We start from the raw sequence: 26,629 nt of genomic DNA on the forward strand, positions 1-26,629 counted from the left end.
AGCACTGCCAAACACCGTCTCCTCATCGACTGCCTGATGCTTGTGAACACGTGGTTGGGGGATTCTGCGCCATTGCTCTTGCAAGGCAGCGCCAAGTTCCTGCAAATTCTGAGGCTGGTTCCTAAGACCACGAAGCCTTCTCCCACGTGCATCCGAAACCTGCTCTATTGGATTATCATTCTGGAACTGTAGATCTGGGCCATGAGCCGCCATGAAAGAAGAGTTCAGGGGTGAGCACCTGGTAGCGGTAAGCAGCAGCCATGGGGTTTCCACGGATGACCAGAAGTTGGGAACGGTTGTTCCCACAGAAAGCACCCCACATCATGCAACTTCCACCCCCGAATCTGTCAACTTCCAGTATACAACATTGGGCATACCGTTCACAACGTCGTCTCCAGACTATGCCTGCCGTCCGCGAATCTGAGGGTAAACCTGGATTCATCGCTAGAGACGACTCGATTCCAGTCTCTCTGGGTCCATCGGAGGTGACGTTGACGTTGACGTTGATGAAACGGGGTCAATATTGGCCCACCATATGGACGTCGTGAATTGAGATTGGCAGCCCGCAACCGATTTCGAATGGTCTGTGGGGACAGTCGACCTCTAAATATTTCAGCCCTGGTTCGTGTAGTGAGGGATAATCTACAACAGGGGTAGGTCACTCCCTTGCTTTCTTCACCATTTGTACTAATTAACGTGTGCCTCCTCACGCTCCAACGCTTGGCTCGTTCCCAGCGCAACTTCAGCTGTGTTTAACAGAACTTCAGCCAGTTTATTGTATCAGTCGGAATTATACAATGAGTGAATGGGTTATAGTAAGAATTAAGAGCAAGAATTATAAGTGAATGAATGAAAAAAATAAACACAAAAGTACTGCTAGACACATATTAGATGATCCTGCGCACTAAACGCATTTGTGACAAGAGAGGCGGTACAACGAATTGGGCGACTACACTTGGCTGCTACAGGTAGCTTGACCATAAACATAAACATAAATAAACATATTTGCTCAGTATATTGTGTTGATTCAATTCGTTGGGATTGTACCTGTTCCCAAATCGAGTGCGCTATAACAATTCATGCGTGAAACGCACGGGGAAAATGAACTTCTCGATATTTATCAGACAACCTGTCTCCCTCTTGTTTCGAGTGGATCGTTCTGTGGGGCGTTCCCAAGTATGCAAACTGGGGTCATTTGTCAGGTCGTGGATCATCTTATATGTGTTTACCAGATGAACGAATAAATGATACAACACGGCCATATCTCCCAAAACGTTTAAGAACGCAAAAGTGTCGCTAGAACACGTGCTAACATGAGCTGTCCTTAAAAAAATCTACTTTGAGACATTTTGTTTACATTAATAATTAATATATGTTACTGCATGTGGGGAAAGGCATGGGCATTGACAGAATATTAACTGACAGTGTCACAAGCCACTCAGAAACAGAAAGTTTAAAATTATCACAAAGCGCTATAAACACCTTTCCAGTTTTGTCAAATAATAAGATCAAGAAGAAATATTACGATCAACAAGGAAGAAAGAAAGAAGTTACAGAACTATAACCCTCAAGCATCACCAGCATCAATTAGATCAGATCGTCACATTTTTCACACACATCACATACGCCCTAACAATTTTTTTTTCTAAAATCATAAAACTATCACTGTTAGTTGCAAACACCTTTTACCTGATGGTACATTCCCTTCATAAAAACTACAGACGTATGTGAAAGATGTTCTTGAACCAATAACTACGAACACTCGAAAAACGCAGTGTGGTATTTCAATTTCTGATCAGATCAAATCAGCGATATGTCACATTTTTCACACACCTCAAATACACCCTAACATGGTTTTTTCAGATGATCAAACTATCACTAATACATGCAAACGCATTTCACCCGATGGTATATTCACCTCATAAGAACGAAAGATGTATGTCGAAGATGTTTTTGAGGCAATAATCACGAACACTCAAACAACGTCGTGTAGTTCAATGGCGGATCAGAACAGATAGGAGATATGTCATATTTTTCACACACCTCTAACACACCGTAAACATTTCCATTTTTTTAGTCATAAAACTATCACTATTACTTCCAAATACCTTTCAACTAAAGGTATGCTTTCCTTCTAAAAATTAAACGAATGTGTGAAAGAAGTATTTATCCACTTAATTGAGTCTATCTTCGCGGTGAATCGAGAATGGAAGCCAGTGAGTTATAACTTATCGACTTGAAACAACAAATGCACTGTCCCAATACTGACACTAATAACAATTACTAGTATTTGACTTAAACTGAAGTGACAAAATAGTTAACTTAACATCTATAATGTCATATAGGTTTTCAGTTGTCACAACATTCAGCGAATATAATCAGCTGTTGAAAATAAACCGGGCTCGATCTTAAATACTAAGCTGCCGCTACAATGTCTACACTGGTCACGTGACGAGGAGAGGCATACGTTCAGTGTTAAGAATTCGCAACATAGGCTCCCTGGTGTAGCCGGCAGAAATCTGTCTTGTAGGTGAAGTAGGACGATTGGACGGGCTTCTGCTCGTGATGTCACACGTGGACTACCCGACCTAGAGCGATCAGAAGTGGTGTCAGTTTGTTGTAGATGACCTCGCAAGTCATGCACAGTACGATGGCTGCATCCCATTGCTCTTGCGGCGTCAATAACTGATCTTCCCGCTTACAACATGCCAACGGCACGTTCACATTGCAAATTTGACAATCGTGGCATTTAAAGTACCGTTAGAACGGTGGTTTAAAGGTGTTTTTATCAGTTGTTGAGGCCAATGCAAACACGTGCAAATGGAGAAAACTTCGATGCGAAGATCACGTAAACGATGGCACTGCAAAACCTGATTTGGCACTAACGCCACTTGCGTCTTTTATTGGGCTTGCCTTACCTTCGACGCTTACTACAGACCTGATTGATAACCAGACAGTTAATCGAATGAGCCAAAACGGTCCACACTGTTACAAAACGTGCACTATTACCAAGGTTTGGGATAGAACTCATGTCTCTTTATCCCGAAGCCATCAATTTGGCACGTGCTGGTCACACTGCCATCTACAAGATATCGCGTGGTGTGGAATAATAATGCTAATAATAATGAGAATATATATAATGCGCCTTTTTCAGGTTGACTATCCTGCTCGAAGCTCACAACCTGACAACCCATGCTCCTCAAAATATCAAATGACAAAGAAAGAAAATGCCGTTTGTGTGTGTCGGCTTTACAAAGGGAGATAACTTTCAACAGCATTCATCGTAAAAATCACTTTGGTGAAAAAAGGTTGCCAAAATTATACCCTGTATTCTTGATGAGCATACAATGGATATATACCTCCTTTCAAAGGTGTAGACTCACTTAGAACACTTACTTGGACTGTTATCTATCTATCAGTGAATACATCGAAGACTGATTTCTCCACTAACGGAGGTGGTGTAATCAAATGCAAACCTTATGCAGATAAATTGCACGTGGGTCATGCATCAAATTCCTAAAAGGCGTGTGCACATATCGTGTATGTGAACAGCCGCGTTTTGGTGTCAAGTTTTGTTAAGAATTCGCAACAAATTTCCATTCACCGTTTTTGAACTGATGACAATAATAGATACGAATTACAATACATCAGTTCATGTGTAAACAGTACCTTTATTTTGATAACACCTGGTATTTAGATAGTAAGTAAATGAATTGTAGCGTCCAAATATCACACTATATCTGTTATCCTGATCAATATCAGTTGAGCAAAGTCGAAAGCAGTCACACATGCAGTTTAACGGTTGATGATTGCCACGTTGGTTACGTTTTGCCTAATAACAGAGGACCCAAATTTTGCCAAAATTGCTCGTTGTTGAGATCATACTCCTTAGCCTGGACGGGATCCGTGGGGCGGGACTATGCAAGTGTATCACATGATCCTAATGAAGCACTTGCGTGGATGGGGTATAAGCGTTTGACACGTTGCAACAGTGTTATTGGTAATTTTGTGAGTGCACAATCACAGGGGTTTGTAACGCTGAAAACTGCTTTCAAGGTATATATTGTCCCTAATGGGGTATTACTACTATATAGGAACAATATATACCTTGGTGGCAGTTTTCAGCGTTACAAGCCCCTGTGTGCACAACGCCACAACAACGGAGTGAATTTTATCGAACAAAGGCGAATGGGTGGCTTCGGGGTGGCGTTTCAGTTTGTGAGGAGGCACGGCCCCTTCAGAAATCCACCCCTTTGGTTCAACTTTTTGAAAGAATTCACACGAAATGGTCAGTTCACAAAGGCCCCGTTCAACGTCACATGTTGATGACATTAGGTCATTACGGTAGCTCTGCAGCAGAAGTTCGTCGCAGGATGCTCTTCGCCTGCAGTTGGGGAATGCCACGAATGTTAACGTTAGTGCCCACACCATTAGGATGGTTTACGTGCCGCTGACATCATTAACATATGTCCAACTGACGTTGTCCCAGCACGGGAAGCATTATGTCGGGCACATTTGCGATGGCATCACCAACAGTGGCCAAAGGTGTTGTTTTCCAATCAGTCCCAGTAAAAGTTGCAGTTTCCCTATGGTCTTGCAAGGGTGTTCAGAAGTCAAGGAGACCGCTCTGCGACATCCAAGAGTGGCAAGCAATGTCATAGTATCACTGAGGACATCAGTGAGGTCGGTGAGGGCTAGCTGTGTAGCATCAGAAATAGAGGCGGACACACGCATTAGTGATCTGCAACTGACTGTCACTTTGCAAACTGATACTCTTCTTTCAGTTGAATTTTGTTCTGCTATACGTCTCACGATGCTGTAAAAACTGTCACGGTCATGGAATAAAAGCTAAAGCATCGTAAAACATTAGTTGGAGAGACCCTCCTTGACAACAGAAAAATGTATCCAGTCGTGGAAGTTCCATCACTTAAGAAATGCAGCGGAATTTTCAAAGTAATATTCATACGATCTAATTTTCAAATCTCCCACCTCCAAACTTACTTATTTCTAAGTACCCCATTGTAATGATAAATTATCCATATTGTCTTAACGTTAAGTGATAAACAGATAAACGCTCTGGTATGAGGCATGGCAAGAATTTGAAACAAACATAAATCTTGGTGAGTGAGTGAGTTTAGTCTTACGCCGCTTTTTAGCAATATTCCAGCAATATCACGGCGGTGGACACCAGAAAATGGGCTTCACACATTGTACCCATGTGGGGAATCGAACCCGGGTCGTGTGACGAGCAAACGCTTTAACCACTAGGCTACCCCACCGCCCATAAATCTTGGACCTAAACGTTAGTCAAAGTGGTAATCCACAATGAACTTACTGGAAAGAATGCACTTTTTTCTGTCATTCTCCTTTCAAGGAAGACTATCATGAAAAACAAGATTCGGGTTCTACTTTTGTCACTCTCAAAACTCTTTGCCTTGAGTGTAAAAACATGGGTTTTTTCTAGGTATTTGTTACTAACTGTAAACACTAGCCTCACATGGTCTGATAAGAGTAGTTTTAGATCCACCATGAACATGAATGTAAGAGTGACAATAAGTCTTCTTACAAAAAAAAATGGTCTGTGTAAATCAGTTACAGAGATATGCTGGATAGGCTATTTTTCCTTCGCTTTTTGTGCTTGATTTGGATAAATTTACACCCACCTGTTGCCTTTCCTGTACGTGTGCTACTTTGTGACACAGAACTGAAATAAATAACAAGGTGGATATGAACATTTTGTCAATAACATCCAGTATTTTTACTGAACAGTCATTGCCTAAATACATAAATTTCATGCATGATCACAAATTTCTGTGAGCATGTAGTATGTGTCCTTGTAAGTATATACGTACGTGCATGACTGCAAGCATGTATGTATTTCTGTGTATGTATGTATATCTGAACCTGTTCAATTAATAGAATATGTTTGTACATACTGTACATTTACAATGTTTAGTTTTTAGTTTTAGTACTATGTCATGACTTAACATCACCAAAACGTTTGTATTAAATGATAATGTACAGAAAGTGGAACACTCCTTCCTTTATTCGGAATGTCCCAGATTTAATTCGTATTTTGACATTGATGATGTAACATCAACATTTCTATCAGTCACTCCAAATAACTGGTCTGTCAGCCCCACTGATGAGTCTCTCCCAGCCAGCACCAGCTCCAGCTTGACCAGCATGAGCTCCACCAGTCTTCCTGACCCCTTTCCCAGCTCTTCCACCCTTTTCCAGAATTCAGAGGAATTCTATAGTGATCTACTTCCCTCCTGGCTCGGTGCAATCCTTTACTTTTTGCAGCCAATCAAATATATACAGCCAAATATTTTAGTGATGAATTACTATCAAACCACAATCCAAATCTCCACACTATTTGTGAATTCTACAGATGTACAATTATGCAGAATGAGACGATTGACAGAATACATGTATACACCTTTCATACCAAATATTTATCGAACTTCATTTTGCTGCATTTTGATTCATTTATATCATACTGTCCTCAGTGGAACATCAATATAAGCTCTGTACAATCCTTTGCTTCTTGCATATACAGACTGATGTTTTAGTGACGAATTAGTATAGTACCACAATCAAATTTCATTACACTCTTTGCAGGCATCATGAATTTATTGGTTCGATTATGATTATGAGTTGATATGTCCTTAACAAGCTTCCAATTGATGGCATGTTATTTACCATAAACCCTCAGAGTTTCCATCAATCCGAGTTAAAATCAAAAGACACAAGGGCACAATTCTCAACAGTTCATTTGAATGAAATAACAGTCTATAAAGGAACTACTTGCAGTCTGATTCTAAGATCTGTAAGAAAATACGTAACGAATAGAACATTTACCCTTTCATGTCAAGGAAAACATTTATCACACATCTAAAATTTTAAAGTTGTCACTTACACCCACAGTGCCGTTTATTTTGTCATGTGTCTGTAGATAGGCAAGTCTTTTGACAAGGAAAGTCTCACATCTACTATTGTCTACAGAGTTCCTCTAAAATGGATTTCATGCCATGACACAAAAAATTAGCATGTGAAACAGTGTCATTTGTTCATCAAGCAAACTTCACTGACCGCCACATACATAAATGTATGCTGATAATCAACAACTGTTTCCTGCACAGATTACAAACAATATCAACACAAAGTCTTCATGGCACTAAGATATTCATAAACCTACCATGAATTAATATACTTCAAAATATTTTACACATGCTTTGTGGATTGGAACCAAGGACATATGTTTTATAAGTTTCTGTGACAAGAGCACTGACTAATATCACTACATCTGTATAGTTACGACTAATTCCATTACCTTAAGAAAGACTTGCTCACTTGTATACTTAATACATTACCTGGAAAATAGGAAGCCTTATGCTTGAACACATCCCTAATCAATATTGAGAAGGTGCTATAAATGGACAAGAATTAATTACACGTACAATATAAAAATAGACAAATATTGGGGATTTATTCTTGATTAGAGTAAGTATCACTTTTGAATGAAAATGAAGTAAACTGTCTGCTCAAGACAGACATTGTTTGCATGAAAACACAGATACTAATACCAATAGTCCTTAGACTTTACACCTGGAGTTCACTCATGTTATAATACTGGGGATATAAGATTCCCCTGATCAGTTACAAGGCAACAGTGGTTCATGGTACAGGTGCTGACACCTACAATTTCGACTGGCTACCTCTGCCACAGCTACAACTTGGATGTGGTCAAGATTCTGGAGTATGTATCCTGTTTTATGGGAATGTAGGACTTGGTGACCTGGTCAGCAAAATAGAGAGGATCGCCCACTAGATTGATGTCAAATCCCTCCTTGACCAGCTCAACCTTCCTCTGTTTGAATGTAGCTGTCAGGGTGGCCTCCTTTTGAAGACGCAGAAACATTGGACGGGCATATGCAGCTAGATTTTCCTCACAGTGTTTCCAGATTTTTCGCAGGAGCTGGGGGGTCAAGGGTTTGTCATCGTAAAGTGTCAGGGCTGCCATGCCAGCTCGACCATCTTGCCCTAAAATACACATGATCCTCATCTAATCACTTGATATCAAGGCGAGCTGTCACAAGACATGTACTTTAAGATCATTTTGTGAAGAAAGCATAACAATACCCTAATTTTTTAAATATCTCATTTTTCTTCAATATATGACTCTTTGTAAATGTCTAGGCAGTCCAGTTCCATGAAAACAGCCAAACTCCTCCATTCTTAATATGAGCAAGTGAATCATTTGAGCAGAAAAACAGATATCTGAATTTCAACAACGAACATGGTTGTTATGAATCTAAAAATTCAGAAGTTGCAGTGATGTGACCTCTGATGGTTTGGTTTAGTTGGTTGTTTAACGCTGCACTCAGTAATATTGCAAGTATATAGCAGCAGCCTGTAAATAATTGAGTCTGGACCAGACAATCCAAAGATCAACTGTGTGAGCAAAGATCAACACAAGTGGGATATGATGACATATTTCAAACAAGTCAGTGAGAGTTCTTATGGAGGCTCAGTCAGATGATAATGCAGGGAGTTATCCTGATGTGACTGATATGATCTCCATGAAGGTGCAGGAGCCAACTGCAAGTCTCTTGCAGATAAGTAACAAGCTGAAAATTATCAAATCCAACTTAAAAAGTAATGAAAGTGAAGGTCTTAGTTTAAGATGAAGTTAAACGTCAACAAAAACATGATCAGTCAACCTCTGGATATTTTGCTCTGTAGGTGTTCAAACACACAAATATTTTCAAGGCTTACTTTGACCTTGAAATGAAAGTCATGGTGTAGGAAATATGCCAAAACAGTAATAAAGAGAAGTCTTGAAAGAAATCCAGTGAACTGTTCTAGATATATCTTGCTGACAAGGTTAACATGCAGCTTAAACCTGCTGAAATCTTCAAAGTGTCACTGCAACCTTGAAAATTAAGTGAAGGTCACCAAAATCAGAGCTCAGCACCCTCCCTAGATGAAGCTTGAGGACAATATGAAGAAAATCCAGTGAATGGTTCTTGAGATATCTTGCTGACAATCTGAACATGCAATTAAACATGCTGAATCTTCAAACTGTTATGGTGACCTTGGAACTTCAGTGAAGGTTACCGATATCAACTGGGCTCTGCGCCTTTAATAGATGAAGCTTGGTGTCAAATATGAAGAAAAGTCCAGTGAATGGTACTTGAGATATCATACTGACAAGAGTAAAACGTCAACGTCCCCTTTTGACCTTGACCTTTAAAAGAGCATAGTTCATGGTTCTTAAGATATTCCAATTTGTACATACCGAAGGACGGACAGAGTCCAATACTATCTCCCCGCTGCATGTTTAGTGCAAAGCGGGGGATAAAAACACAAGATAACAATGGACAACAATGTACTTTCAATGTGAAGGCACAATCACAGCTATTTGAGACATTTTTGAGTGAGAGTGATAAAATTATAGCATGATACATAAAATACTAAACACACTGGAAGTTTCAGCAAACCTAGTCTTATTGATACTTTGTTCCGACTGGTGTTCTCTGCTGTCATACTGCTGGAATATTGCTCAACACAGCAGAAAATGATACTCACAGACAGGATGCACCAAGCATCTGTCCTCGAATGTTATGAATGTAAAACTATGGCATACTTGGAATCAAGATAACAGACTTATAATAAAGAGAACTGGTACACTACAAATTGTATAAATGATACAAGCTTACTAAACCTCAGGTTTCACATCAATTTAAAGCCAAAAGTCTTTCCACAGACATGAAAACACCCACCTGGAATAGTGACGCCAAAGACATTGGCATCATGAATGAAATCCAGGGAAGTCAAAATGTTGGCCACCTCTGTAGTTGATACATTCTCACCCTTCCATCTAAAACCCAACAGCAGAGTTGATAACACAACAGTGAGAACTACAAGAAATATTGTTAGATATATTCTGAGGCACTGAATATTTTGAATGGAAATAGCTGCAGGAAAAGACATCAAGCAGGAGATAGCAAGAGGATATCTACGCTCTGATAAATATTGCAGTAACTGGTTAATCTAGTTAAATGTTTTTGTTTTACTTTAAGAATCAAACACAATCTTGTAAGTGAATCAGAACTTTGAGTGAGTGATATAACTGTTGTCTGCATCAAACTTACAATCAGTAAGTACAAAATATCATAACAATGTTATTGTCTATTATTATTTTTTCAAATCCAAATTCCATTGATTAATTCAGAAATAATGTATTGGGAAACCTCAGTGGTGATTGGTTGATTCGAAAGTCCACCTGCCATGACATCCTACAATGCTCTCTTCCGGTACAGAGGTATTGCATCTGGTTAAACAATCCGATATTAAAGAAAATATACTTCTGACTTAATCCTAGAAAGAAACAGTCTTATCACATTTGGCCACCAACCTGAAAGTGTCACCAATTCTATCAACAAAGTATACAAAGTAGTCTCGGTCGAGGTAGAAGATGTCACCGAAGTTGAAGTAGGAGTCGCCTTTCTTGAAAACATTACGGACACGCTTCTTTTCATTGGCTTCACGTGATGCCTTGTAGAAGTTAAATTCTTTCATCTCGGGAGCAAAGGCCGAGATGAACAGGCCCTTCTCTCCTACATAAAACACACAAAATATGTCAGTAGTGTTGATATCAGTAGTGTTGATATCAGTAGTGTTGATATCAGTAGTGTTGATGGTCAAGTGGAAGAAGTGGAAGTAGTGCTGTGGAGCTGTTGAGCTGTATAAATGTGCTCAGTGAAGCTGTCATAAAATCAGACATATTTTCAATCCAAATTGAGATTGTCTAAATTTCCTGTATGGCAACAGGAAAATTGCTTTTGAGCTGAAAAATTAATATTGTGTCACTGAATGGGGGTTCAGACGATTCACAAAATTGATAACTTTTAAAACTGGTGGAAATCTGTGGATCCACGGAAACTTGTCATCCCCGATTGTTATTGACTGTCCAATCAAATTGGAGTATTTCACATAGTCAAGGTAGAATTATTCATAACAGCCATCATTCCACATCATAAACCTAAACACAAGTATACACACTGTGCAAATCCTCATAGACCTGTCATACTTGCTAAATGACAACAAAATACTTGTCTTTACTGTCATTTGCATTCATGCATGTTCAACAAGTGTTAGTCAACTGTCTACTTACTCAAAACTACTGATGTTTTCTAAAAAGGCCCCAAACTCAAAGGATACTCATTTTCCTATTGATCATTTTACCAGCCCCTCCTGCTACCAAGTCCACGAGACTGATAACTAAAGAAGACAGAAATTAGAAACAAAAACAGAATCTCATGAACACAATATACAATTAGGTGCAATGAAAAGAGACTGCATCACATACAGGACTTTAACATTGCTGTTTTAGAAAATGGCAAATAATGCAAACAGAAATCTATAATCTAATTAGAAAAACAAGATTCCTTTGTTTCTCAGTGTCATGTTTATGCCATCAACTGAATACCAACACAAAGAGCTTATTCACTGAATGGAGAGACATATACATTGAAGGCAGAAGTTAAGCTAACCTGGTTTAATTTCTATACAATGTCCGTTGCTGTCTCTGATTGGTTCTGCTGTTGCAATGTCATATTTGACCAAGGTCTGGTAAGTTGGATTCAACCTCTGCTGTTAAAATGATATCAATAGATAATTAGGACAAAAGAAAATTTGAAACAATATTATTTATATTTAAATAAAGATTTCAAATTTAATTGTCTACAGTAATGTTCCACTGAAAGAGCACAAGGCAAATGTCAACATATATAATGTTTGTAGTGCAGTTGCAGGTTTTCACATGTACAGAACTTTTTGGATTCCAAAGGGAGGTCAAGTACTCTTTACTCAAATAGACAGTCTCAATCCATATAACTCACATACAGTCGCAACAAAATACATGTATAACCATACAACACTTTTCCAAAGAACAGAGTAAAGTATGTAAATATTTCAAAAGAGGGGTGTCATACAAGTTCAAGTTTATGATTCAGGTGTTCTGTATTATTCCATTTATATTGAGGTTTATTCCATTTTTATTGAAGTTTATTCCATTTTTATTGAAGTTTATTCCATTCTACTATGTCTTAGAATCATTTTCTTCAGCTAAAAGCATATTGCAAATTATGGGGTTCATATTTGTTAACAAGGATCAATTTCTGTTATTAAGCCCAGGGCTTGATACGGGAAATCCCAGTACTGAACTCACCAACAATGGAGAGAGTCTTCCAACAGCCCCAGGCCTGTTACTGAGGTTGAACAGTAATGTGTTTCCTTCTGTTGCACCAAAGAACTCAATTATTTGGGGTATCCTGAATCTTGCCTGCACCTGCTCCCAAATGTCTCTACGCAGACCATTGCCAAATGCTGCTCGAATCTGATGATTCTTCTCTTCAGGGCTCTGAAAGGAAAACAGTACTACCATGCAGTGAAGTAGTCAGTAAGTTCAAAGTCATCCATATTATTTCTGAATATTGGAAGGGGTGAACCAGTTATTCAGAGTTAAGAGAGAGAGATTCCATGGCAAAACAAGCGTGTTGGAAGGTTCATACAAAGGCACTCGAACAAATCACCAGTACGCTGAAGGACACTCACTTCTGGCCGTGAAAGAAGGTACCGGAACAGTTCACCAATATACTGTATGATGGTGACCCTGTAGCGACAGCACTCCTCCCAGAAGTGAGATGCTGAAAATTTCCTTCGCAGAACCATAGTTGCACCTACAAAGTTGGACAGCCAAATTCTTTGAATCTTTGTAGATGTGACTGAATAACCTCAATTTACTTACTGCGTACGTTCAACCCATACGCATTTCTTTTGATCATTCAAATCCATTAATAGTTCAGCTTTTGTCTCACAGAAAATCACATAAGAAACCCAATATGATAATATATAAATAAATTCTTGGATAAAAATGACATTTTATACCTATCCAGACTCATATTACCTGCTTCCTTCTCTTTCAGCGATATGGTGGAGACCTCTGTATCTATGTTCAACAAAAACAGTAACATCTCACCTGAACACACCACTACCTGGGCACATGCACACGCAACCCTGTGACTGCGCAGTGACTTGTTACTTTATCCATTTTCAAATAAAAACACAACCAAATTTAGAGCAGAGTTGGAGTAGTTGGGAGGGACTTTTTCTATGAGTCAGGATAAGGGCAAAGTACAACAATAATAATTAATAGGTGTTCACTGGCACTTTGACAAATCAGAAAAAGTCAAGAATATACATATGGTTCTGATTTAGTGCAGGTTTAATGCTCTTCTTGGATGAAGTGTCACTGCAACATAGGGTCTCAGAATCGATGCTTTCAGGAATAGGAATAGGAACATATGCAAATAGGAATGAACAGTCTTTCGGACTTCTCAAGGGCGTTCTCTTCAGATAAATCCACAGAGCTCTAACCGGGCACAAAGACAGATCTTCTATATCGTCTGCCTCAAGTATCAATTATAGAACTTGATGTCAAACTGTCAACTTTTCCTGAAAGCTGCATAAAGTTCTGCACCAGTACAAAGTGGTGAGGCTGCATGAATGATTGTGTTAAGCTTTGAGTCTGATTGGAGCTCTAATGCTACTGGAAAATCTAAGACTGTGTGAAAGACACTCTAGACTGTGAAGGCTTTGCTGATGACAGTTAAATAAACCAACATCTGGTGGAGTTTTTGCAAACAGCATATCATATCCATCACATGATGTAGTCTTCTCAAAGTCCTACGTGCAGGTCTCAATTTCTTCAGTCAGTGTAGGTGGAAGTAATGTCCTTCATGTAATAGTAGAGACTGCTTTCATAGATGATTTTCATCGAGCTTTGTTCTTTAGCTTGGCTAGCTTTTGAGGACTCCTGATCTCCCAAAGAAGATTTCCTCCAGAACAGCTGTACTTCACCACCTTTGTCTTGACCATAGCGACAGAAGAATCATGTATTGGTATCTTTTCTGTTGACTCCAGATTGATAGCATGTACTCTATTATTGTCCATGGGGGTACTGTATTGGAGTGGATTTAGCTTTGTCAATCACCTTGTCTGTGGGTGGTGGTGATGATCTGGAATATTCCTGCCATTTCTTGTTTATCCTTTTATGCTGCACACCAAACAAGTACTTTTCAAATTTGTTGTCTTTAAGTGTCTTTACTAATTATATTGCATATTTTGTTGGACAAATTAGATGTGGGTCATGGTCTGATAAGCAGATAGAGTATGTTTTCATGTGTCCCACATGGGTTGTATTTAAGATAAAACAATTGCTTAACCACGTATCACTTATGAAAATCCATGGTTATGATGATCAAAGGTAATATAACACAATACCATGTACTGACTTTGATAGACCCATTATTAAAGAGTTCTGACTGGGATTTAGACAAAAAGAGTCATTTTCTCACACAGAGTTGCTGATGCACATGTGCAGGAGGTAGTGTGTGTTGATGTTTTCACTGTTCTTGGGGAACACAGACACAGAAGTTTCCACTGTATATCGGTCTCAAAGAGAGAGAAGCAAATAATATGAGTTTGGATAAGGAAAATAACAAAAATCTTTACAGTGACAAAAGCATGAATTGGGATCACAAAATGCAAGCATGTTTAGAGCTTATAACAGCTTACACTCCCAGACAGGTCCTTCAGTCTGTTTTTCACACTGAGCATGCAAATTAATTGTTCTAATTGTTCATGCATATGTCACACTGTCAGTTAATTACTAAGGCAGAGTATTTGAGTTGCAAATGAAAGTTGTTTTTTTTTCATTGTTTATTTTTTGAGTAGGGTATTTGCACTTTAATGTGCAAAGAAATTACTGAGTTGTATGCTTGAATAGATAAAACACATCAGGAGCGTCCTTAAGATTTTTGACATCACACCAGCATGTACAGACTTGTAGAAACACAGACAGCCACTTGTGTTCTGGTACAGCGGCAAGGTCATGTACAACACACCATCCTTCTTGAAGGATACTACCACTCAGTTGCAGCCATATCATGGCTTGAAAGTTATAAATTCTTATTAGAAAATAACAAGAGTCATCAGAAGATGCCATATGCCCCTGACCCCCACATATTTGAAAGGACAAATCATCTGAGAGTTACTTGATGTTTTCTTAGATTAAGTTTGAATCGTTTCCATGGAAGTCATGAAAGATATGAATGCCATATATTTGTAAACAGCTAAAGGCACCATTTCAAGATCTGCCAAGATCTGTTGAAAGATATGAAATGGTTTTCTCCGGAAAACGAAGGCTATCCCTCCATTCTGAGACTAAGTCAGAATTGCCTCCATGGAAACCAGAAAAATAAAAATGCCAAAACATTGTAAATAGCAAAAGGCACCACTTTGTGGTCTGCCTCAAATATCTGCCAAGTTTTGCTGTAAGATATTGAATAGTTTTTGACACAAAGTCCGAATTGTTTCCATGGAAACCGAGAAACTAAGAAATCACAAAAACCTGTAAATAGCAAAAGCACCATTTTAGCTTCTGATTGGTATATTTGCCAGGTTTTGCAGAAAAACAAAGAACAGATTTTGAATTCTGCTCTGGAAACGAAGCCCATCCCTCCATTTTGAGACAAAGTCCTATATGTTTCCATTGAAATCGAGAAAATAATACATCACAAAACCTGTGAGTACCAAATGGAACCAGTTTAGGTTCTGACTGATGTATGTAACAAGTTTTGCAGAAAAATATTGAATGCTTTTTGAGTTCTGCTCCGTAAACGAAGCCCATCCCTCCATTTTGATACTAAGTCCGAAACGTTTCCATGGAAATTGACAAAATAATAAACCACAAAAACCTGTAAATAGCAAAAGGCACCACTTTGGGGTCTGTCACACATATCTACCAAGTTTTACTAACAGATATTAAGAAGTTTTTGAGTTCTGCTCCGGAAACGAAACTCACCCCTCACTTTTGAGTAAGTCCGAAACATTTCCAGTGAAACCGATAAAATAATAAATCACAAAAACCTGTAAATACACCAAAAAGGCACCACTTTATGTTCTGATTGATATATCTTTCACATTTTGCAGAAAAATATGGAAAGGTTTTTGAGTTCTGCTCCGGAAACCAAGCCCATCCGTCCATTTTGTGGCTAAGCTTGAAACGTTGCCAAGGGAACCAAGAAAATAATAAATCACAAAAACCTGTACATAGAAAAAGGCACCTATTTAGGTTCTGATTGATATATCCAACAAGTTTTGCTGAAAAATATTGAATGGTTTTTGAGTTCTGAACCGGAAACAAAACCCACCTCACCATGAGACTGACACCAAAATGTTCCATGGAAAAACAAAAAAAATACAAATGCCAGAAATCTGTAAATAGCAAAAAGTACAACCATAGGTTCAGATTGAACGGTTTTTGGGTTACGCTCTGGAAACAAAATCATTACGGACCTACAGACTAGGTGTTGACTATATCACCCCGCATTGCCTGCCGGGGGGATAAAATTGTAAAATGTAAAAAAACTGCCAACAAAGAGCAGTAAAATAAGTAGAGTACAGGTACACAAGTATTTCATTATTTGGATTAGAAATGCATAGCATCCTCAACATACCAGGTTTGATTGTCCCTTTCAGTCCAAGGTCTCCTGAGCTGTGATACAGTGGAAGAACGGTGTAAACAATGTCCTTGCTGGAGACGTTGGCAATTGCAAGGCCGATATTCATTGCCCTCAAATGAATAATAGGTGCTGGTTTGGGCATTCCTGACAGTCAAATGAGCATGATATGATTACATTAAACATTTTTCATTGCTTACCAGCATAGCAGTCAAATCAATGGCAGATTATCAGATTTGTGCCATGCTGGACATATATCAGCTATATATCATTTTATAATACATCTACTGTGACATCACAAAATCTTATATCACGTTATGGATCAGCCTCCTTTAATAAAAGCAAAACAAATAGGACAATATACTACATGAAATGGATAAGAAGGTGTAGTGTGCAATATGAATCTACCCAAAGATATTTAGACAAGGTTCACACTCATCTGTGGAAGCTCCTGACCTAGGTGCCGTTACAAATGTGGTCCATGACATGACATTTGACAGCTGGGCAACATTTACGAGTATTGTGGCTAAGCTTGTCAGTTTAGAGAGTTCAAAATATAAATACTAACAAATTTGGTAAACAAAGGTTTGAATTTGAAGCTAAAAATGCATCAGAAAAAAACAGTGCTCTATTCAAAAGAAAATGTGGTTATCCTTTTCAAGCTGCACTCAGCTGACAATAATCTTCATTAAATATTTTGTCATCAGGACTACATTCCAGTCCATTTCAATCTGTACTACGATAAGACGATTCCTACAGTTTTCCACCAATGTGACACTGCAGAATTCCTTGACATGGGTAACTCTCTGCATTGTTATAAGGTCTTTGTGAACCCCCTCCTCTCAATAAAGAATTCAACTCTATTCATCAACAAACTCAGAAAGTATGACCATATTACCAGTAGTGCCAGATGTGTAAATGTAACAAGCTGGGGTCATTAGTGTTACAGCTGCACGGACACTGGCGTCAACTCCAGCAACGGACGATGCTGCCATGAGATCCTCAAATGAGATGTAGCCAGAAGGCAGCTGATTGGGCGAACATCCTTGGATATATATCGGCATGCCGCCAAACTCTCCTTCCTCAGCATGGACTGCATCAAAGAGTTCCGCTCCTGCACGAATTTCGATAACATTGTGTTAATAAAACTAGGCAACAACTATATAAGCTGCAAGAAATGGAGTGAGTGAGTTAAAATTTTAACAGCATTCCAGTTACATCTTAGTCACAGAAGCACAGTGTGAGAGGAAACCATTAAGTGCTTCAGTTGCCAATATGGTAAAAACAATGACCTCAGGTATGGTGATGAATAACATGAAAACATTAAATGAACAAACTCAGATTCTATCCAATAATCAAATGTTTCTGGCATGACCAAGGGACATAACTCTACATAATGAATTTCGGAGCCTTAGATGATTGGCCCTGTGCCTACAGAACAAGTTTCAATGACGAGAGTTTCAGTATTCCATATGCACAAACTACATTACCTAGCCTCATGTAAGAATGTCGAGTTTTGATTGGTCCATGTGACTCTGATAAAATACAACAAACTCTGGTTCAGAAGGTCAAATTCTGAATGGTTGTTGATTTTAAGCTCAAGAGATACTGAATTCTTTCAAGAGGAATGGTAATGGTGATGCCTCCTCCATAGAACAACTTTGTCTGCCTGTCCAAGGTATTTTTAGAAACAGAATGGAGATACAATGCACTTGGTAAGCTAGGTTGGTCTTTCAACAGTAAAACTCAGAACACTCACTCCAGTTGCTTCAAGTGACAACCTTATTACCCTTCAACTAGATGATGAAGCAGCCATTACTGGGCAACAAATGTTAAAGGCATACACTGTCAAAACTAGCATACAATTTTGGTCCTGCCATTTTACAACAATATTATGGCCGTCTCAAAAAGAACTTGGAAAGACTGACGAGTGTAAATGGTAGCCACGTTGGAAAAAGATTGTCACTTTCTTTTCATTCCCCTGGGCGCTGGTTTAGACAGGTTTCACTGTATTTGAAAGTATCAAATCACCTGGTCCAACTATAAAAGCCTTGGCTCCGCTAACATTGACAGAATGACTCAGCTGTTTCTGACGTAGGTTAAAGTTGATCAGAGCTGCTGCAATTCCCATTTTCTGGAGACCTGTAACATCAGAAGTCACCAAGGTTACCACACTTCCCTTACGGGAACTTGCATTCTTTAACTTGGAACATCAAACAAGATACAGCAAAGAATCGTATGACCCTGAATGGGGTCTGAGGTGACGTATGATAATCATGTGCCACTTTTGAGTCAAATGGACTATAGCTGATAGCTAATATGGCTATATTCACTTGTTTGTGAGAAATATGACCTTTCATCTTCATCTGTTTTGATGCCATGAAAAGTTAATGTTACAAATTCTTTTAAGGTATCACCATCAATTGAATTTAATTGTGAAACACAGTACTTGCCTATAAATTTGTCTAGCATTCCTTGAATGAAATAGTTTTCTATTTGCAGGGTAAAAAAACACAGATATTTTATTTTGAAAGTGTTTAAGTTTTTGTCCATGCTTGCTCATCATCATCAATTGTTTACACGACATGTAGAAAGAGAACAGCTGTTTGGTCACTAATAACAGGTGGGCCAATCACTGAAGAGTTGACAAACCATGACTGGTATTCATCTGTGTTGCACATTTAGAATTTTTCAAGATTATTTTAATCCTGAATATTTGGAGATGGAAAAACTTTAGGTTTGTTTCTACTGGCTTGAACTGATATCATACGCAACATGATTTTGATATTGATACTGGGTAAATACAGAGTTATTTGACAGCCTAAACGTAAATATTTAGCATGTTTTCATATGCTGGCATTTATTTTTTGTAGGTATTTCAACTTTTCTTCAGCATATTATACACAAATATGCAGTTTTCTGGAGCTCTGCATACTGTAAATAACTTGCAGCTTGTCATGTTTCACATGGGCACTTCAATATTACATGAGCATATTCTTGTTGTGTGTTACAGTAAGGCGAAAAATCATTTTTAAAACTATTGAAAATGTTTTGATTGTTATTCTAATGTTACATTATCTGTTCTTGTAAATGGTATTGCAGATCTTAACTAATCATGAACAATATTAATAATATTAATAATGTACATCTTTATAAACACATAAAAAAGACGCACCTTATACTTATACCTTCTGTAGTATTATATTTCTGCTTTACTATCAATCTTCCTGAGTGTCTGTTTCCAATAGTTACATACATGTAGTTACTCCACATGAAATCTGTTACACTGAATAGTCTAGGAGTGGTTTTCATAGACTGTAAGAACTTGTCCCAAATATGTCTCATTTTGTGTACACAATATGTTTAATCTCTTAAAGTGAGATGGTCAGCTGATGAAAGACTAAATGTTGAAAGGTATCACAAGTTTGTGCAATCAATGTACTTCAGTGAATACTGCTATGTGTCCACGATCACAGGCAATTGATCATTGCGAGGATTAAAGATTTTTTTTTTTTAAGACATAATCATTTTGAAATGATCCACAACTTGAATCGCTTCACAGTACAGTATATCTAGACAAGGCTGGACACTTTGCTGTACCACACCTGCCTGGTTTCAGTATCACTACGCTACCATCACATGCAATTGATTAAAACTTCTAAACATAATCATGGGTGATTGGCCTATCGAAGTCTAAATGGTGAACATGGTAAGATGTTCCATCATAAAGTGTTATTTCACTGGAGTTTAGATAAAGATAGCATTATATCACTACATATATTGTAAATGTACATTCCTTACTTTTCAAAATTTAAACAGGGAAACACTGTACAAGACATAAGTTACACAAAATATACTACCCATCAAAAGTTTAGTCTCACTTAAAACACTGATGACACAACAGAACAGTTCATGTGTGAACACATCCTCGATACCTCCAGGGTATACGTTCCAATAAGTCTCCACTATACCCTGGATGCATCTATGGCCCAATAATTGTATTACCTCCCTTTGCTGGCTCGGCATTCTCACAGTTGCCCATCAGCTAAGCCACTGTTCCAGTGAGTGAGTGAGTGAGTGAGTGAGTGAGTGAGTGAGTGAGTGAGTGAGTGAGTGAGTGAGTGAGTGAGTGAGTGAGTGAGTGAGTGAGTGAGTGAGTGAGTGAGTGAGTGAGTTTAGTTTTACGCTGCACTCAGCAATAGTCCAGCTATATGGCGGCGGTCTGTAAATAATCGAGTCTGGACCAGACAATCCAGTGACCAACAACGTGAGCATTGAGAACCAATGACATGTGTCAACCAAGTCAGCGAGCCTGACCACCCGATCCCGTTAGTCGCTTCTTACAACAAGCATAGTCGCCTTTTATGGCAAGCATGGGTTGCTGAAGGCCTATTCTACCTCGGGACCTTCACGGGTCCTGCTGTTACAACTGAGCATGCCAGTGTCAACAAAGAAAGCTGTCACAGCTGCGAAGGTTTATCCCCAGTGTAACTCAAATTTGGGGGAAACCATACAGACAAACTGATAGGTCCGAAACTTTAAGAAGATGTAGGTATGAACCCCTTCTACCTCTTTCAGAGAAACTCTGCATGGTTGTGTTGCCAAGTTTAATTGGTTAGATAATTCAGAAGGCGAAAAAAGTGAGTTATGATTGGTTATCTCAACTTTCCAGCATAGACACCAAGGGAGGTAACAAATTTATGTGACCAAGCTGTAGATGCAGCCAGGGTATAGTGGAGATTCATCGGAACGTTTACCCTGGAGATATTGAGGATGGTGGAAACAATATCTTTAAACCGAATGGAATATTTTGCAAACTCTAGTTTTCAACAGTTGACTGAAGTAAGTGGCTACATTTACACTAGTGAGTCTAAACTTTTGATGGGTAGTAGACTACAGCAAATATCACAAAAATCTCTCACCAAGAAATGTCCACACAAAAGCTGGTTCATTGTAGATCATCATGGCCACTGTCTCCCCAGCTGACAGCCCCCATGTCTTCACAATATTTGCTACTCTATTGGCTTGTTGGTCAATGTATTCATAAGTGAAAATATTGCCTTCAAAAATAATGAATGGCTTCTTTGGTTGATTGTAGACATGTTTCTCAAATCTGTCAATCAGTAACTCCCCACTTTCAAAATCTTTATCCTTTTCAGTTTTGAGGCGTTTCTGGACCTTCATGATCTTGAGGTCATGATTTATCCAAGGAAACATGGTTCTCCAGGCCACAACAGATACCCCAGCTGCGCCAGCAACACCATACACAACCTTGTCCAACATGCTGCCAACTGTATCTGTTCACGTCTGCTCTCACATGAAAGGTCGCCTGGAAGAAGAATGAGCACATGAATCATGATAGTGCTTCAAGCAGTATGAGCTAGGACTGTGTTGCTTTAATTCATGCCATGGGATCATGCTGCAATTATGTATCAATACAAACATATTGGTTGAAATTGATTGAAAAATACTGTATTATGATAGAGTGGACTTGAACTCAAAAGCAAATTTCAAGGGGCACTGATCCAGAACAAATAATGCTTCATGCCAATAGTCCTTTCTCCCTCAACCATGACAGACCTTGGCAGAATTTCTTCAACAAAAACCAGAGGTAACATTACTAACAATGATGTCCATTCACTCAGAGTATAAGAAACATTCTATTCATTTGAATCCGTAAACAAACTAAAACTCCAAGAAAAAGCAGAAAATTTAGTTTGGTAAATAGTCACATAAGCTTTTCAACTTTAGTACTTAGCAAATGATAAGTATGTCTTATGCAACAAGGATATGTTCCAATCGTATCCTCTGAGTCAAAACAGCAACGACATCTAAGTTTTCTTTATAGCAATTAAGATCGCATGTAATACAGCGATTACTACACCTCGTTTAACCTATGTTTGCTGGTATTAACATATTCCTGTTTATTTGTCATCATTCACTGATGGTCAGTAAATGACACATAAGTTGTTCACTGGTCATAGGTTGGTGTACCCTCTATATTTTTGTTCCTTCAATCCCCAGACTCAACCCATGGGCTTCAAGTGACTGGTGAACTACATATTTATCTTACTGAGGAGATGTCACAGAATATTTGCCCTTGCTTTTCAAAATAACTCAAGTACAGTATATGCCCAACAAAACAGTCCATGATCTTTCATCACTTGGGCTAATTTTCATGCTACAGTAGTGACCACAGCAGTGACAGGTCATTTTGTATTTCAGTACTTCACTACTGACATTAATTCGTACAGCAGTTGATGCTGATTAAAGCTCTTTGCTGACAATAGCATCAGAATGTTGGTCAGAACAGTAATGTTTCAGTATCCTTCACTTGGTCATAGAAAATAAGATTTACAAAATTACACACACTCCACTTTTCACATGCGTGACTGAGCACCTGAGAATATGAACATTCCTTATCAGCTGGTTTGTTGTTTAATGCCTGATTCCATCATGATACAAATGATAGCCTAGATTAAATATTGAGGACTAAAATCACCATACGCAAAATTGTACACCAAGTAAGTGTAGCTTAAAAACACAACAATGCAATGAACCAGTTACTTCATACAGATTACTAAGGGATTGTGTAACACCATAATGCCTACCTAGTCATATCGAAACTGTTTTTACAAGCACTCAAACAAGCACAATCAAGACTCACACTGGTAATTTCTACATGTGATGTTGTCATTTGTAATCACTATTTACACTGGTAAATGCCTCTGGTTAAAACTCTGACAGAACACTGATTTAAGTCAGTCAGTGCACAGGCTTTCCACTGAAGAATGTGCAAGAGGTTCAGTATTGGTTTCTGTGGTGTAAATGTTACACTTCTCACTACTGTTGGGCTACAATGACTCTAGTGAGTAAGGTGGGGTTTAGCATAGCATAGCATAAGATATTTATATAGCGCACATATCCACGCACTAGTGCATGCTCAAGGAGTTGATATTTTCCCCTCGATCACTGGATGTCAATCTCAACAGCACATCATATTTCAATCTCAACTCCCTGGGGAGTATACAAGTGTTGCTGCCACTAGGCGCACCAAGTTTATTGCGTCTCTCTCATCCTAACGAGGTACCCAGTTCACAGCTGGGTGGACTGGGACACGTAGGCACAGCACTTTGTCCAAGTTTACCACATGTTGCTGTACCCGCAAACTAGGTGTATGCACATGTTCAATGTGGCCACCATCTGGTCATATACCAACAGATTCGTGGGTTCTTTTAAGTGCACAGGGTTGTGTACTAGGGGCTGTAATAACACTGAAAGTGTCTGCACACATAGTTGACTCCAAGCTTTTCACACCCGGTCACAGGTGGGCTCGATCCCGAAACCTCAACCTTGCTGGATCACTAGCCTGGCGCCTTAGCCAGTTTGCCCACCATGCCCCCGGTTTATGTGTCATTTTACAATATTCCAACATTGTCATACCAGGGGACATTTTAAATGTTCTTCAAGCATTAGTACCCATGTGGTTAATCAACTTCAGTGCCTGGTGTGATGAGCAAATGCTCTAACCCCTGGGCTACCCAACCTCATAAGAAAAAAGTACTGACAACAAGGGGAACAGAATGAGCAGTTTTTTCTGTCACCAACTCACTCCTCACATATTGCCAATGTTGCAAAAGTGACTTTCCATTAATTTATATCAGGTATCAGAATCATGAAAAATACTTCCACAACCTTGATCTGGAATCTGGAATGGTGTGGCTTTGATCTTGTGTCTCTGATATTAATCATTATTCTAGATTCCATTTTGACTACCGAAAAAAAAGAAAAAAAAAGAAAAAGAAAAGAAATTCCCCCAATTCGTTTGGAAATGCAAAGAGATGACATGTTCTTTGACATCACTAATACAGGTCAAACATTCCACTCCTGGGCAAACTATAATAAAGGCTGCATTGCGAATTTAAAGTTTAGTCAAAACACAACCCTGTCTCACAGGTCGAGAGTGGGTCCAAAAGTCAGGTCAACCTGTGAACGTTGCTTGACTGTTGTGACTCTCGCAAACCTCGATCACAGGTTATGAAATGAAGGTCTTACTTGTGAATGAGCTCACAATTTTATGGCACTTCTGACACTTAAACCCATGCTTGAGAGATACTGGGATTAGATCTACTATGACAACCTCTGATAGACTGGGGCCCGGCACTGGCGGCTCTAGATAGTGCAGTTCAGCCAGTTGACGAGAAAAGATGATGGATGTAAGAAAGTGAAAACAACTTCGAGCTAAAGTTCGATTCAAATGGAGACTCACACTAGTGACAGCATAGCTTCGATCGACAGTTGGTGACTAGCTGACGAGAACAGCTAGCACAGTTATGACCAAAAGTAAACTTTGTGAACTGCTTCTAATAATAGATGCCATGAGCAAGCAAAATTAAGAGCTAGTATCTACAGGCTGACCTTCTTCGTACAGCTATAAGTCAGTGCACACTCAACTGTTGAAGCCGTAACACACGACCCAGCTAACAGTCTCTTCGGATTGTTAGCCCGACAGCTAAAAACCAAATCCACAAAACAAGGTGCACATCAAGTCGTATTGCGACGTTACGGAGATAAACGGAAACCGTCGAATACGTCACGAACAATTACGAAAGTTACGGGTAGACTGTAGGTGTCTCGTTGTTTTCAGCGAACGGCCCTTATGCCATGTGGCACGCTCGTCGCATTCCGTCATTTACAAGATACCGTATGGTGTTGAATAATAATGAAAATGCGAATACAAATGTATATTTAACACTCGCCTTTGCCTGGCAAGATATCCCACTCAAAGGGCACAATCTGATCCCAGGACAACCCAAGCTGCTCGATTGGCGCTATGTGGTCTCGCGGCTTTTTCAGTGGGTACTATTTATTTTTTGATAATGCTAAGTACATATATATATATTATTAACATTTCTTGGTGGTTTACAAAAATAAACAATTCCCTGACAGTCTATAATACCGCGTTAATGGTTCTTTAATTCATCCTGAGATGTGGATCTTAATTTGTTCAAGCTGACCCGTCAAGGTCCCGGGGTAGAATAGGCCTTCGGCAACTGATGCTTGCCATAAAAGGCGACAATGCTTGTAAGAGGCGACAAACGGGATCGGGTGGTCAGGCTCTCTGACTTGGCTGACATAATGTTATGTCATCGGTTGCCAATTGCGCTGATCGTTGGACATGCTCATGTTCTTGGTCACTGGATTGTCTGGTCCAGACTCGATTATTTACAGACCGCCGCCATATAGCTGGAACATTGCTAAGTGCGGCGTAAAACTAAAATCACTCACTTGTTCAAGCTATCAGCTACTGATTTCTCTAACTCACTGCTTCCACACTGAAATTTTGAAGAAATCTGTTATATCTTTGTTATTTAGGGCCACACTTCGTTATAGATCTTAGGTAACGACACTCCATGGTTGCCATACTTTCTTAAGTTTCAAGTTGTTCTTTTTACGTCAGCTATCGTTTTTAATGAAGAGAAGTCTAATTTCAAAATGGCCATTTAAAAGTGTAATACAATATTACTGCACACTACTTTCATAAAGTCATAGCCCGTTCCAAATAAATCGCTTAAAAAACTGCTTTGCTCACTTTTGCACTAATCCCTCCTTAGTAAAGCCCTTCTGTCACGTTTCCTATCTCCCTACAACTGACACTTAAGTTGTGGTTAGACCGAGTGTAGATATCTCACACTTTCACATTTCTATAACTACATATACCGCAGACTAGTCTGCCTCACAGTCCCTGAACCACATTATTTTACCTAGTGCCAATGCCAAGCCTTCCCTGCAGTGCCAAAGCAAGTCTAGATTTCCTCAGGTTCTGAATCTCTGGTCTCCCTGGATCTCTATTTCAATTAACATCGGGTTGTTTTTCGCCATCAAAATCATATATATTTTAGAGACTAAGCCTTGGTCCAACCGCAGACATAAATGTGTACAACGGGTGTTTTTTTCTATTTCCGACGGCACTTTAAGGCATTCACAGAGAAAATGACACAATGTCCTCTCAACTATATAGCTGTGTAGAACATAAA

General features: G+C 39.0%; 1 protein-coding gene across 3 annotated transcripts; it reads right to left on the reverse strand.

Moving 5' to 3' along the window:
* Positions 1 to 6,030: 6,030 nt before the first annotated feature.
* On the reverse strand, positions 6,031 to 25,173 carry LOC137276966 (long-chain fatty acid transport protein 2-like). Of its 3 annotated transcripts, none has more exons than XM_067808617.1 (11): positions 25,011 to 25,173; positions 21,515 to 21,921; positions 18,624 to 18,734; positions 17,491 to 17,706; positions 16,590 to 16,739; positions 12,625 to 12,749; positions 12,239 to 12,430; positions 11,562 to 11,661; positions 10,424 to 10,625; positions 9,789 to 9,886; positions 6,031 to 8,046 (listed from the first exon to the last, which is right to left on the reverse strand). In XM_067808617.1, the coding sequence occupies exons 2-11, from the start codon at positions 21,873 to 21,875 to the stop codon at positions 7,733 to 7,735; spliced, it is 1,869 nt and encodes a 622-aa protein (XP_067664718.1). In that variant the 5' UTR covers positions 21,876 to 21,921; positions 25,011 to 25,173; the 3' UTR covers positions 6,031 to 7,732. The 3 variants fall into 3 exon arrangements, with proteins under 3 accessions (XP_067664718.1, XP_067664720.1, XP_067664719.1); XM_067808619.1 differs by having other exon boundaries at positions 25,047 to 25,125; XM_067808618.1 differs by lacking the exon at positions 25,011 to 25,173 and adding an exon at positions 24,862 to 24,945.
* Positions 25,174 to 26,629: the final 1,456 nt, after the last annotated feature.

This window comes from Haliotis asinina, chromosome 3 (assembly GCF_037392515.1).
Source record: "Haliotis asinina isolate JCU_RB_2024 chromosome 3, JCU_Hal_asi_v2, whole genome shotgun sequence".
In the NCBI taxonomy this organism is placed as follows: Eukaryota; Metazoa; Mollusca; class Gastropoda; order Lepetellida; family Haliotidae; genus Haliotis; species Haliotis asinina.

Coding starts and splice junctions, on each gene's coding strand:
- LOC137276966 (XM_067808617.1), bottom strand. CDS start 21,875: ATGTTGGACAAGGTTGTGTATGGTGTTGCTGGCGCAGCTGGGGTATCT. Junction 10,626..11,561: donor TTGTATAGAAATTAAACCAG/GTTAGCTTAACT, acceptor TGTTTTATGTAG/GAGAGAAGGGCCTGTTCATC. Junction 8,047..9,788: donor CTTTGGCGTCACTATTCCAG/GTGGGTGTTTTC, acceptor TGTGTATTTTAG/GGCAAGATGGTCGAGCTGGC.